The following is a 14,758-nucleotide window of genomic DNA, read 5'->3' on the forward strand; positions in this document are numbered from 1 at the left end:
GCTTTTTTCACGATGTCTAATACCTCCTCCAGAAGCTCAAAATGCTCCATTTCTGTCTGGATCAACAAGTCATCTACATATTGAACAACCTGCTCCGGTTTGCTCACGACCTTTAATATGTCAGCCATACACTGGTGAAACAGTGTTGGTGAGTTGTGGAAACCCTGTGGTAAAACAACCCATGTGTACTGCTTTTCTCGAAAGGTAAAAGCAAATGTATACTGGCTGTCAGGATGCACTGGAATTGACCAGAATTCATTGGACACATCCAGAGTGGAGTATATTTTTGATGTGCTTCGTAAACAAGCCATTATGTTTGGGATCCTTCCCACCACCGCAGCCGCGGAAGGTGTAGCATTTATCTGTCTGTAATCAATAGTCAGCCTCCATGAACCATCAGGTTTCCTTACAGGCCACACAGGTGAGTTGACTGTGGATACACATGTCCTTAGGGCACCTTGGTCGAGCAGAGAATCAATAACATGAGGAATGTCTGTTTCTGCATCTGTAGGATATTTATATTGTCTTTGCGCTGAGGGGTCATCCCCTTGAACGTGCACTTCCACATTTTTGACTCTCCCACAGTCATGTTTATGTCTGGCCTACACACCTTCGTGTTGCTACAATATCTCTGCTAGTTTCTGGTTGCCTGTTCTCAAAAGGTCTGGCATGTCATATGTTAAAACACCCTTTACAGTAGCTACTGGGTGCCTGTCTGGGATGACAACATAATCGGTATCTCCCTCACCTTACCAAAGTGTTTGGCTAGCCAGATCAACAATGTAATTGTTGTCTTTCATCACATCTGCCCCAAGAATGGAGTCCTCATGCGTCTTTGACATCCAAACTTTCATTACAATTGGATGACCACCAATCTGTGCTTGTATGGGAACAGACTGTTTTTCCATTAGCACTCCACTACCAACCCCAATTAATTCTGTTGTTTTACCAATGGTGGGAAAATCCAAAATGAGTGAGGGTGATTGCAGCTCCTGTGTCTACTAACCATTTGTCACAGTGGCCTCTAACTGCAACTTCAACACGAGGTCTGCCAAATCTATCAGATTCCAAATCACCCACCTTTCTAATAGAAGCCAGACATCCCTATTGTTTCAAATACACATTCTCCTTGGACTTGACATTTGAGTCAGGCAATCTGAGCATCACCCTGAGCCATCAGTTGTTTCATTTTATTTAGCAGTCTATTCATATCCTCTGATGGGGTTGATTCCGGCTTATCCCTGGATCCCTCTCCTCCCTGCACTCTTGGTTTAGGCCCATATCGAAATGGTGCAACTTTAACACTAGAATTCCTGGAAAAATGAGGCTCTCCTCACAAGGAGCCCAGCCTCTTACTCCCCTCACAAGCTGCCCGCCCCCTCTCCATCCCCCAACCTGAAGTCACTTCTTCAACTCAGGTCTGCACTAAAGAGTTTATCTAGTGATGTGTTGTAAGGATGCACATGTTTTGATACATAATAATTTGAAATACAGTGGAATCCCCAAATATACTACGGTAACTGTGGTGTCAATTACACAAATATATTTGATATAGCAAATACATATATTTTGATGTATGTTCTATGTCTACAAACTATATGTGTAAATTTATGATGAAATAACAAATGTTAGGTTTTGTGGACAACCTCATACACGTGCATGCATGTGCATTTCTGATGTAAACACTTCATGTGGCACATGGGAAAAAGTTGCATCATTGATTCATGAGTACAAGCTGCAGGAATATTGACAAAGAATGTGTTAATTTCAAGTATCAGATGGTATAAAGAGCATGTGTGTGTATGATAGAGAGTCCGTGCCATTCAAGTGGAACATACACATTTATTACACAAAATAAGCACATACACAAAAGATACAAAACCTTTTCTATCCACTAACAGTCGTCACACACCCAAGGACCCTCCTTCCTACACTTGCGACAGGTGTACCTGTCACACTGCACACATCTCTCTGTACTGTGGTTCCTATTACAGTGACGGAGCACCTGACACTGAGTCCTCTTTCCAGTGGCAAGCTGAGGAACAGAAGCTTGTCTAAGCTGTGTCTTCATTTCTTTTTCAATCTCTTTTTCTTGCATAAATCGACGCCGAAGTTCCTCTGCAAGGTGGGCCATGAACACTCGTCTTTTCTCTGTGGATCCTGTACATGCCTTGTACAGAATGTGGGCGTTCATCGCTGCCAGGTCAAGGATGTTGTAGAACACGGCAACTGGCCACCGGCGTGTTCCTGCACGCACCGTGTACGCACGCACCTTCTGGTCCATGATGTCGACACCACACTAAAAAAAAAATAGAGAGAGACTCGTGTTACATTTTGAATCAATTTACATGTATAGTACATATAAAAAAATGAAGTACCTTCACATACCTTCATACAGTTGTAGTCTGTGACCGTGTTTGGTTTTTCTTTCCGATCCATGCCGATCTCCACGTTCCGGTGAAAGGTGCTCAGAATGCAGACAGACTTCTTCTTTTTGGGTGCATACACTGTCAGAATAACAGAGCCTGTTCTAAACACTTGTGTGGATAATTCCTTGAGTCTTGACACATCTTTAGCCTGAGGTGGAAGTTCCCGTCGTTTCTTATTTATGGTGCCAAGCAGAGTCGTGTTGCGCTTCAGTAGTCGGTTAGCCAGAGACAGAGATGTGAAAAAGTTGTCGGTTGTAACAGTTCTGCCCTTGTCCAGATATGGTTCCATGAGCTTTGTGACGACATTCTCAGAAAGTCTTTCTCCCGTGGGACGACTGGGATCTTTTCCCAAGTACGGACTAGCGTTGCACATGTACTTGGTCTGTAAATCAGCTGCAATCCAAAACTTGATACCAAATTTATCAGGCTTTGTAGCAATGTATTGCAAGAAAGGACAACAGACCTTGGTCGGAAACAGCTGCTCGTCGACAGTAAGATGCTGGCCTGGGTTGTAACTTGAAATACAGTTACGAATGAAACGTTGCCAGATGTCTGAAATTGCTGCAAATCTGTCAGTTTTTGCTCGTTCTGCACGGGTGTCCTTGTTATCAAAGCGCAAATATCTCATGATTGCTTGGTAGCGGTCACGGGACATTGTATTCCTGATTGCTGGCACCAGAAATAATTCAGACCAGGCATCAACCACTGCACCAACTGGGCTTGTCGTTGCTTTCGTGAACAAAATTGATATGAATGCCATCAGCTCGCAGAGAGAAAGGGTCCAGCTGGGGTCTGTTCTGCAGCCTTCATGGACCGTGCAATCCCTGATGGTCATCAGCATCCCTATGTCGATCAAACACAGAAAACTCTGCAGTCGGCTTGTGATTCTACTCTGTAGGAAGATAAATGAATAAAGGTAAATATACACAGTAAATGTCATTCTGAATTGTCTTTATATAAAGAACAAGAAAAAGCATAATCATAGGAACTTTGCATGATACCTTGGCGTGCTCTGTAGGCCCTGCTGTCTCACTGAAGGAAAAGCATGCAGAGGGATCACTGGCAGGGAGACGTCCAACATCTTCTTTTTCCCAAACAGTGCCATCTTTAGCCTTCATGCAAAGTCCACCGGCAGTGTCCTTCTGAATTACCACATGTTTCTTGCGGGGAGGGCTGCTGTTCTCTTTATCTAATGTACCATCCTCGTCATCTGCTGACATGGCCGAGTGCCCATCTGTATCCGTATCTTCATCTTCTTCAACAATTAAAGTGAGTTCTTCGCCACCATCAGAGTCACAATCATTCATTGTATTCAGGATGGCCAAAGCTTCCGAAGGGGTGTACTGCTTCTTGTTTGCCATCGCAGTGCCTGTTCACTCCACACAGTACCAAGAAGAAATCAATTGATTAACCTGGATCTATGTGTCAACTTTTATTCTGTTACATCAGAACATGCCCACAGCCACGCCCACAGACTGAGTAATTAGCACTTTTGAGTGCTCATAACTGCACATCCTACTTCATGCACACCCGTCCGGAGTAATCTACAGTCTTTTGTGTGCCCATAGCTATGCAATGTTTCATATGTAGCGTACAAAATGTTTCCGTGCAAGGTGCACTATGGCATTATTATTATTTATAACAAAAGGTTGAAAATCACACATTACATAGCATTTTGGCACCCCTCAAATTAACAATATTTCATTCTTACTTAGTGATTCATTTATAATGCATATATCGCGCTAATTTTATGCCAGGGTTCTTTTACCAATATACGTAAATCAATTTCTTTTAGCTCTAACTTTTACAACTGAATAAGGTTACACAGATTGTTGCAGACATCAACTGTATGTATTTATTATATCAAAAATAACTGATTGAATGTGATACGGAAACATACACGTGCACGTGAAAGTCTTTTTTTATTATGTCGTAATTATATATTTGGACCGCAATCTGTTTCTATATAATTAGCATCTATAAAAATGCTTTGTCTGTCGGTACATTTATAATGTAAATATCATGCCAGGGTAATTTTAATGACATACATTAATTAATTTGTCATTTAGCCCTGATCGAACTTTAAAACTGAAAATCAGATTAACACTGATTGCTACAGGCAGTAGGCAAATGCATGAATTTATTCTATCAAATACTTTCGGGAAACTGAAATTGCCGAATCAAGAGAAATGGGGATTCAACTATGTTTCAAATTAGGATATATTAACGCATATCTTTTACGATTCCTCAGACCACACTGTTAGAAAACGTTTCTGTGCAGACCCGAAGCTGAAACCGTGAAACTTCGCTTTCATTTCCAAAACAAATCCCTCAATTCACCGATTGTACTCCTATGCTCTATGCTGAGTACACTCAGACTGCGAACTTGCAAGTCTGCCCTTAATTTCTCATTGTCCTTCCAGCAAGGCCTGTAACACGTTAGCATGCCTCTGCTTTTTCTTGGAACATTTCACGTTCCTCTCCCTGCATGCCTCCTCTAGCCACTCTAGAGGGTCTAACTTATCTGCGAGAGATCCATATGATCCCTTCTTGCAATGCTTTGCAACATATTCGATGGCCCACTCCATCATTGTAGGTTCTGAGTATAAATTTAAACTCTCACAGTATAAAAGGTACACAATATACCTACGGTGGTGGTTTCTCTCAAGGACACAGGGTTACAATGTGGCGAATCCTGATGGTGCTTCCTTACCAAAGCCCAGTTCCTCTACAAACACACCTTCTGTTTACCCTCTATTACTAATAAACAGGTCAACCTTAGGCAGAATTCTCATGCCGAAGTCTTGAATTACTCCCCATTTCCTATATTACTTTACTGTTCGTCTCAGCGGACGTCTGATTTCGCAAACCAGTTATACTCACAATCGTGATTCTTTCTGGGTCCTTCGGTTCACAGAAGAAGGTGGCACGTCTGGAATTAAGTTTTCTGGTCAGTCTTCTCTCTCGTAGGTGAAGAAATCTCTTCTTGAGGAAAATATCAGCCAAAAAAGTTCTCAGATGACTCTACGAGTTGTTGGCCCCTTCTTCTCGCTGGCTCGCCAATAAGATGTAGGGAATCCACTTGCAGAGTCTCCGCTGTTTCAGCAAAATGGTGGTTTATTGAACAGTAAAAATAATACAATGTAATACAGTGTAGAGACACACACCGGGTACTGAAAGGCAGCTCAGATACAAATTAAGGACAGTTCTTCACCCCCCTTTATACCCCAAAAGGCCCTCCCCACCAAGGTGTTGTGTGTAGGTTTTGTGACTGAATTTACATATAAAGAGTGACCCCCAGGAGTGTGATGATCCTGAGACAAGAATAGGACAGGACAGGGTGGAGACTTTTATGATAATTGTAATTCAATTGCCTTCATTATCACCCTAGTGGTGCCAACTGGAAGCCCCATTCTCTCCCTGGCTTCCCCCATGATCATAAATCCCTAACATTGTTTGTATTCAAATGATCAACCAAGAACCTTGGGGCATTTTTACTACTTTTCCTTACATAATTCTCCCGCTAAGACAGCAGGGAGACATTGACCAAGGCAGAGGATCAGCAGAAGCCTGAACATCATTATGCAATTAGAGAAGATCGAGATGAAAGAGGTCAGGATTCACAGGTATGAAGGATGGGAATAAAAATACAAACTCAGCCCGGCTGTCTGCAGCCTGCATCCTCAGGGTCAGATGCTGTATTATTTAAACATTGAAATAATATCATGACCATCTGCAGCGTCAGTCTTACAGGTTAAGGAAAACCACTCTTGTTAGTAGATCACCTCAGCTAACTAACCCTGCCGTCCAAGGGCAGCAGCAGAGATTGGGGTTGCTTGACTTTTCAGAGAGGCTGCTCTGAAATGTAAGGTTTGCCCTGAATGTGCCGGTTGCCAGAGTTTAATTTCTACCCCTGACACGGACATACAAACACCTGCACACATAAGCCTGTCCCACAACAATTACTTTATCTTCATTTAGCCTAGACTACCTTAAATCCGACAAGTTATCCAGCTAAGCAAGAAATCCTGCTTTTTTTTTCTTTCATACTTTATTGATCCCTCAACTTGCTCTATGTGGAGTAACGGCCGTAGCGGTGCCCAGGGAGCTGGGGGTTAAGGGTCTTGCTCAAGGACCCGCAGACGTGAGATGTACCTACCCTTATGATAGCCATAGCACCCCCAGTACATTTCTGTGTTTTCTTTATTTTGAATTATTTATTTAAATTTGTGAATACTATAATTCAATATCTCACCTTGCACCTTCACGTTTAACACTGAATGTCATAACTAACACTTACAGATAAGACAAACAATTCAAGGTCCTCAATCAAAATGTCCTGCAGCAGCGTTGAACTGCACACACCACACTGCCTTGGTATACCCCTGGAGAAGCTGATTGGGGAGAGGGAGGTCTAGGCGTCCACACTTAGAATGCTGCCCCCGCAACCCTCAAGCAGGGGTTCCACATGCGGTCCGAATCGTAACACCTAATCTTACCAGCAGCAGCTAATCAAAACCATACAATTCACCATTTTTTATAAAGAGATCAAATTCATGTCAAGCAGAATTGAGTTCAGCCTATTGGTCCAGCCCTCTACAACCATTCCAGTTTCTCATGTGGCCCCTTGGGAAAATTAACTGCCCACCCCTGGTCTAGCCAGTAAATGAAGTTTTGGCAGCAGTACAGTAATCGAAGAGTAAAAATACAAAAACAAGGGACATAAATTAAGGGGTCGTGTAATAATATCTCATCAATTTGGGAAATGAATGTTTGGTCAAAGTTACAATTAAATATTAAAATTATAGCTAATGAAAAAAATGTTGTGCGCACAAAACATAGCTTTTATTAAACCATTCACATGGAATCTTACTAAATTTGGGACATTAAGAAAAAAAAGTTCATGTTCTAGGAAGCGAAGTTCTGTCTACATTTAAACCCTGGTGCTTAAGGTAGCACTACATAACGTGCAGGTAACACTAGAACTGATATTGTCTTTAGTAACATATTTCCATACTGCTAAGCCTGTGTTTTCACCTCAGCTTCCCTTGTGGACGCCATGTTGCATTGTAAAGTGCACATGCAGCAACAGCCAGAGGTCATGAGTGTGAATGTTTTTAAATTGCCACTAATATTATAACATTATAAATCCCCAAAGCCACAGAAAGATACGCAAACAAACTAATCAGTCAAATTAACTCGTGAACTTTCTGAAACCACATAGCCAGTGACTAGTCCTCAATGACCAAAACCAACAACTAGTAAATATTAGTTGATTAGTCAACTAGAAAGTGTAACCCCTAGCACACACACCATTCACACACATTCATACCTATGGGCAATTAAGCAACTCAAACCAAACTATTTAAAAAAATACGCTTTACAGCTAATCTTAAAACAAACTGACCACTGTTTATTTTATTGCACTTGAAGCAGACCGGCAAATGTTACTACTGTATATGATGAGCACTGCAGTAGCCCCTTCACATTTATGAATTTGACATTCACGTTTGTTAATCGCAAGTTTGCCATGAACAAATAAATGGAAATATTGGTGCCCTTGAGAGGTAAAGTGGGCTATCCCACGTCAGTCAAAAATGAGTTTAGTGTCCAATATTAATTATTGAGGGTCTATCTGTTATTATCCAAGTCATAGCTCTGTGCTACCTATGATGATATATCAATTGTAGGGTAATTCTAGATTGAAATAGAACAAAATTTTGTACTAACATTACTTTCATTACTTTGTCTATGCTCAAAAATGCATTTTACCTTTAACTCAGTGTAAAACCTACCCCTTTTCAGGTATCAAAAACATAAGGAGAATGGCAAAATAAAGACAGTTCAGGATCTAACTAAAAGACAGCATGAGAAAAAGAAACTGCAATGGAGGGAAAATTCAGCAAAATATTATTAAAAGAAAAAACAAGTACAGTAAGACCTCGGACATTCATGGGGTTAGGTTCCAGAATCTGCTGCGAATGAGGATGATTCATGGATGTTTGGTAGAGGCACTAAAAATGGTAACGTGCTTATTTCTAGTTTAAACCCTAAATATGCTCCCAAAACACTTTAATCTCATTTAAAAGTTAGCTTAATACATTACTTTTGAAAGAAAAAAAAACTAAATTCTTGATGTAACAATGGAGTTATCATCTAACAATATTTATCACACTAGCACATTTACAGTATAGTATACTAATGTTACCCCCCTACCAATTCATAGAATATGGCATTGGCTGCCGTTTTCTTTTGCATTCACAGTAAGGTAAAATGAGTAAATGAACCATTTCAGTGTTTACAGCAAATGCATTTTGAAACCCAGGACGCATTTGCTACTTACGTAAACATTAGCACCTTTAAAGAAATGTATAATTTTTGTGCATTGAATTTGCTTTAACATGTACTTACTACTACAAAATACTAAATTAAACTATTTTCTAATATTTAAGTAACCATTAGTGTTCCTGTCACGTATTGCTGGGGCACGGACCGGGAACGCAGGGACAGAATGCAAGAAGTCAGGGATCACGGGGTTTATTCAAAAGGTAATGACAAGCAGGACAACGGAGGGCATGGTGGTGCAGTGGTTAGCACTGTTGCCTCACACCTCTGGGACCCGGGTTCGAATCTCCGCCTGGGTCACACGTGAGTGGAGTTTGCATGTTCTCCCCATGTCGTCGTGGGGTTTCCTCCGGGTACTCCGGTTTCCCCCCATGGTCCAAAAACATGCTGAGACTAATTGGACTTGCTAAATTGCCCGTAGGAATGCATGTGAGAGTGAATGGTGTGTGAGTGTGCCCTGCGATGGGCTGCCCCCCCAGCCTCGTGCCCATTGCTTCCGGGATAGGCTCCTGACCCCCCGCGACCCAATAGGATAAGCGGTTTGGAAAATGGATGGATGGACAACGGAACAGCCGGAAAACTCAAAATGCTGTTAATGGCCGGACTTGGGAAACATACTTAAATGCAGGCTTAAATACACAGGACTAATGACAACAACTCAAACCAGCTGATCACATGGGGATTCCACATGAGGTACATGAGGGGGCGTGGTACACAGGAGGATTGGACGTACAGTACAGTATGTACATAGAAAGAAACGTTTCCTTAAGACAGCCACGTGTTTCAAGGGATTTTACTTGATTTATATTGTATGTCTTAAACTTAACCCAAAATCACAGTAGAGTCTTTGTTAACTAAATTTTTATTACAAATTTTACACTTAAAAGCAGGAAAACTTATAAATTACTATAAAAATTAAACAAACACTTCTGTAGGGTTTTCATGAATTTCCCAGACATGCGAAAAGATCACAGATGCAAACAAGTTCGGTTCCAATGAAATTTTTCTGGATCTGTGAATTCACTAATCACAAAGCGCGAATACACGATGGCTTACGGTACAACCTCTTCTCGATTTGAGTCCAGCGTCCTCACTAAGTGAGCCAGAAAATTGCCATGAAGAACTCCAGTCACCAGCAGATGAAAGGATAGACCTGACAGGGCCAGTAGAAGTATCCACCCCCAAGAGAATATATCCAGCAATTAAAAAAAAAAAAAAAAGAGTGGACATCAAAACTTACAAGCAAATTGATAGCCAAACTGAAGTATACAGAGGAAAAACTAAAGGAAAAGACTAAAGAACTACATAATCTGAACAGAAAAGGCTCCAGGCTCAAAGTTTGAAGAAGATGGTTAACTGGCAGCCTGGAAATGCTTCACAAAAGGTTCTTAGTGCTATAATTTTATGGACAAATGGTTGTATGAATTTTCATAAAATAAATATATTCTTTAAATTGTGGTATTGTGTTAAATGTGTCAGCTAAGCGCAGGATCCTTGCTAAACTATGAATATACAGCACTAAATCCAATTTCCACAACGTTGAATTTAATCTCTGAAACACCACTCATCACCGCAATATGTGTTTATTAGCAAATTAATTAGAAAATGATAATTAGTTTGTAATTGTATTTACACAATTTATAGTACTTATTTAATCTTTGTTACAGAAAAAAGTCAGTTTTCAGTAAAATATCCTAAAAAAACAAGATGTAAATCATAGAGTATGTTGCGGTAATGAGAGAAGCGAAGAAAATGATAAAATCTCCTGAGTTACATATACCTCTGAGCAGGAGTGTTAATCTACTTTAAAAATTACCAAAAATATACATTTTAAACCATATATTTGATGTAATGTCATGTTGCGATAATGATATTTTTTTCTGGACTTCATGTCTAAAATACCAATAAATATATAGAAAATATATTTTTTTAAATGTGAAAATATTGTTTTTATTAAATTCAGACATTAACCTTAAATGCTCCAAAGGAAATTTGTTTTCAAATGCCTTTTGAAAAATTTCATGTTGGATTCGTTTTAAATCTGGATTTTGTGAGAATTACCCAATAGCACCACATCTATTGTCACTTTAGCTAATTGCTTTGATGAAGTAAAGACCTAAATGACTGAAAACTTATTACTAAATGATGAGAAAACCGAGGTTCTGTTGTTTGGAGGCAAGTCCATGGATAGGAATGCTATAATCTCCACATTCCACTCTCCCTCAGCAGCTCATCCCATAACTCAGGTGTCATCTTAGAGCCTCTCATTCAAATCACATTTGGATGTCATATCGAAGGTATGCTTCCAATAGCCAAAGTACGATGATACTTTACTGTTCAGGACACTGAGAAATTGATACATGCCTTTGTATACAGTAGGTTAGACCAGCGATTCTCAACCCATGGATTGCAACCCAAATTTGAATTCAAAATTCACTGGTACATTCAATCACATTTGTGTGATAGGCATTGATTGGTGTAAACTGCAGTGCCACTTGCCTGCTTGATCATAATATTAAATTTAAACCTATACTAGATATAGGGTCGAGGCTGAGCTGGCATGGTAAAAATTGGATCGTGGTGAAAAAAAAGGTTGCGAACCACTGGAATAGACTTTCAATGCTCTATTATTTTGAAGAACACATCCCCAATTACACACCTTGCAGTGTATTCAAAATGCAGTAACTCGAATTGTCACCAGAAGCAGGAAGTCTGAACACATAACCCCCCACTAAAAATTATGGAATTAAGTTTTAGAATGCGGCATACAAAAAGAGCAACCAATAAGCGGTTTATTTTAAGAGACCTGTCTTTTTCTCTTTTGAAGTTACTACTACTGTTTCATAAGTCAAAAGTACTTCTTACCTGATTACTCGATAGAAAAATCAATAGAATTCATGATCAATAAAATAACTGATAACTGCAGCCCTTGTATGGATAGGACTAGCAAGAGGCTGCTAGCTGTATGTAGTTAGACATACACTGGATGGTCTGCCTAATCTTAGTTATTTTACCATTAAAAATTTAAGAAAGTCATCACTCTTAAGAGCTTGTGGGACTTGTGAGTTTAATGTTAAATTCTGTGTCAATCTGGACACAGATTCAAGCAGGAGTTTAGGATTGTCTTTGTTCCCTTCTATTAGCCTGGAGAGACAGATCTAGCAGTCACCATTTGCACTCTAGCTTGCGAGAAGCCTGTACAAGTTCACACGTATGATTAGAGTACTAGTGGGCAGGTTTCTTATCTCTATGCTTATTTTCTTAAGTGGAGCTACAAGATCTAGAGTGCTGCAAAACTAATTTTACAGATCACAGTTACCTGCTCAAGTTCATTTTCCCACAAGGCTTCAGATGCAAGGTGAAGGACTGGAAGTTTGGTTGAGCAACATTATTGTAGACAATGAGGCTATGGACCGTCTGATACTGTACTAGGAGCTGGGGCCAAAGGGAGGCTACACTGTATATCAAAAGTTAATTAATGATTTGAAAGCAGAGGATTCTGAGAGACAGATACATGTTCCATCAGGATACCATTACTGTATGGGTATGGTTACAGGCATGAGTAGGCCCGACTACATTCTGACATACGCTTACAGTCATCGAATACTTATCAAAATTTTCGTTGATGTAATTAACACTGGTAAGCACGGCCACAATAATAAAATCCAGTGGCCTGTACTACGAAGCAGGGTTACTGGTTTATCGGGGTAACAACTGCGAGTGACTTGATGACATGTGGCGTAACTTCGCGATTAACCCATACTACGAAACGCGGGTAGGTTTTACTCAAGGCATGCTGCTATGGCAATTTACGTTAAGTCTCAAACCTGCTCCGGGCAGTTTTTGTTCTTGGTTAAGGCGAGGTTTCTGCGTAAGCGAGCCCTATATGAGCACCACCCCTCCAACTGCAATTTCTCCAAGGCAATGCCGGGGTACTTGGATGATCCATACGACACTAGGGCGCGAATCGTGAAGGACTCTCTGTTAATATGTATGAAATGGAGCAATGGCATATAATATACATACAATGTGTTAATTAACTGTTAGACAGAAAGTTATTCTGAAAACCCAAGGGGTGTGCATTGATCCCCGTTGTCCACTGATCAAAGCACACTTCACTAGATGTGCCTGCCTTGTCTAGTTTTAAAGTTATTTTAAAAGTTATTATTAGTTGCACATTATACGGATACATTTGAACATTGAAAAACAAATAAAGGGGTGTGTAACAGTGACCATGAGCCCAAAATGTTAAACCTCTGTCATTACAGCTGAAAGCCGTAAAGCTGATTAGTTATTAACACGATTTGGCACAAATGGTTTAAAGCGCAAAAATAATCGGTGTGCATCGTTGTCCGTGTACTGGATATCACAATTCTGTCATTAAAATGCCCCACCTTACTTCCGTTAAAAGTTATTAAACCCAGAAAACTGAATATCGAATATGAGGCTAACTTAACGACTAGGAACCTGTCACCGCGGTTTAACTCACTACACATATGCTTCTGTTTTGTCTTGTTGTAAATCATTTGTTTGTTAAACAATGGCTCATCTTCTATTAAGTAATATCAGACACATTTTTGTCATTAGCTGTAAAACAAAGAAACATACTGTTAAGTGGAGGATAGACACAACAAATCTTTCATAATGAGTAGAAATATAAATACAAATAGCCCTACCACTTATGATGTTTTTATATTTCATCTTGACTTGCTGCCACGTACGCTCTCCGTTGCTATTGCATTTGAAATAGGATCAGTTAAGTTACCGTTAACTTTAGGTTTACATTACGAGTAACATCACAGTAATAAGATGATAGCCTGCATTGGAAAACGCAAATTGATGGATTGAATTAATGGAACTTTAGGGAGCATTACTTAACAGCAAATGGGTGACTTCTGAATTGTGTTGCATCTGTGAGCCTCTGTATTTAACAGTATTTCAATTCTTTTCAGACAACACTTCATAGTCTAATACTGGTAGTCGTGAGATATTTTACACCACGTTTTATGACCATGAAAATGTACTTGTGCATTTATTCGGTCGGCAATACATTGCCAAAAAGCCTGCCTGCTTTTCTTGGCCGCAGTGGTATTGGACTTTCGTTGCAGCGTTGAATTAAACTTCTCATAACCCGGCATAATTAGCATGCAGTCTAATATGGAGGACCCAAGCAGTGACTTGCGCTGCCGAACGTGCTCCATTTATGTGAACGCGCACAAACTCCAATGCAGTTAACACCGATTTAACAAATCAACTTCTTAAAAGGCGTCGTAGTACTGATTAGCACCGATTGAGACAACCCGATTTTGTCAACTCAGCGTTCGCAAATTAACTTCAAGTTAAATCTGATTTCGTTAAACCCCCTTTATAGTACAGGCCACAGCACTAACTCCACCCCACAAAACACAATAACATAACCTTTCTTCCTAACTAAATTCAAAACAAGAGAACATCTAGGCACAAAGGAAAAAGCGCTTACCCCATTCTGGCACCTTAGATTTATTCTCACAAATTTAACCAAGCAAGCTCAGGCAAACATTACAGTATTCCAAAGGCATCCACTCCAACTACCTCCAAAATCAGCTCTCCACTCCTATGTTCAAATCCCTCCTGTTCCTTTTGCTTCCTTTGCTCCCAGGAAGCTCTTATATAGATTTCTCCCCCCCGCCCAAGGTTTCCTCCGGCGCCACCTAGGGGACACAGACGTAAACACACACAGGCACAGGCAACTGCCATAACACTTCGACACTAAAAAACATTTACATTCACATTTACATTTACAGTATTTGGCAGACGCCCTTAGCCAGGGCGACTTACATAAATGCTTTGAGACTCTGCGATGAATTTTTCCGATACTAGCTCAATAAGGCTATGAATGCCATCTATCTGAATACTCTGTTGAGAAAGTGCAATTTTTTTTTTATACACACACACAAGGAAGAGCTGAGTAAGAATACAGAAGTACTACTTCAGGTACAAAACAA

At 40.2% G+C, this 14,758-nt stretch overlaps 1 protein-coding gene across 3 annotated transcripts; it reads right to left on the bottom strand.

Moving 5' to 3' along the window:
• Positions 1-1,822: 1,822 nt before the first annotated feature.
• On the bottom strand, positions 1,823-14,403 carry LOC125739674 (piggyBac transposable element-derived protein 3-like). Of its 3 annotated transcripts, none has more exons than XM_049010019.1 (5): positions 14,254-14,403; positions 5,313-5,525; positions 3,431-3,798; positions 2,389-3,321; positions 1,823-2,299 (listed from the first exon to the last, which is right to left on the bottom strand). In XM_049010019.1, the coding sequence occupies exons 3-5, from the start codon at positions 3,788-3,790 to the stop codon at positions 1,895-1,897; spliced, it is 1,698 nt and encodes a 565-aa protein (XP_048865976.1). In that variant the 5' UTR covers positions 3,791-3,798; positions 5,313-5,525; positions 14,254-14,403; the 3' UTR covers positions 1,823-1,894. The 3 variants fall into 3 exon arrangements, with proteins under 3 accessions (XP_048865976.1, XP_048865977.1, XP_048865979.1); XM_049010020.1 differs by having other exon boundaries at positions 3,431-3,805; XM_049010022.1 differs by having other exon boundaries at positions 3,431-5,525; positions 14,346-14,395.
• Between the last annotated feature and the right edge of the window lie 355 nt (positions 14,404-14,758).

This window comes from Brienomyrus brachyistius, chromosome 4, assembly GCF_023856365.1.
Source record: "Brienomyrus brachyistius isolate T26 chromosome 4, BBRACH_0.4, whole genome shotgun sequence".
NCBI classification, from domain to species: Eukaryota; Metazoa; Chordata; class Actinopteri; order Osteoglossiformes; family Mormyridae; genus Brienomyrus; species Brienomyrus brachyistius.

What these genes read in the sequence shown, in the direction of transcription:
- LOC125739674 (XM_049010019.1), bottom strand. Translation starts at nt 3,790, where the DNA reads ATGGCAAACAAGAAGCAGTACACCCCTTCGGAAGCTTTGGCCATCCTG. An exon ending in GGCCTACAGAGCACGCCAAG is followed by an intron (nt 3,322 to 3,430) that starts GTATCATGCAAA and finishes ATCTTCCTACAG; the next exon opens with AGTAGAATCACAAGCCGACT. An exon ending in CAGACTACAACTGTATGAAG is followed by an intron (nt 2,300 to 2,388) that starts GTATGTGAAGGT and finishes TTTTTTTTTTAG; the next exon opens with TGTGGTGTCGACATCATGGA.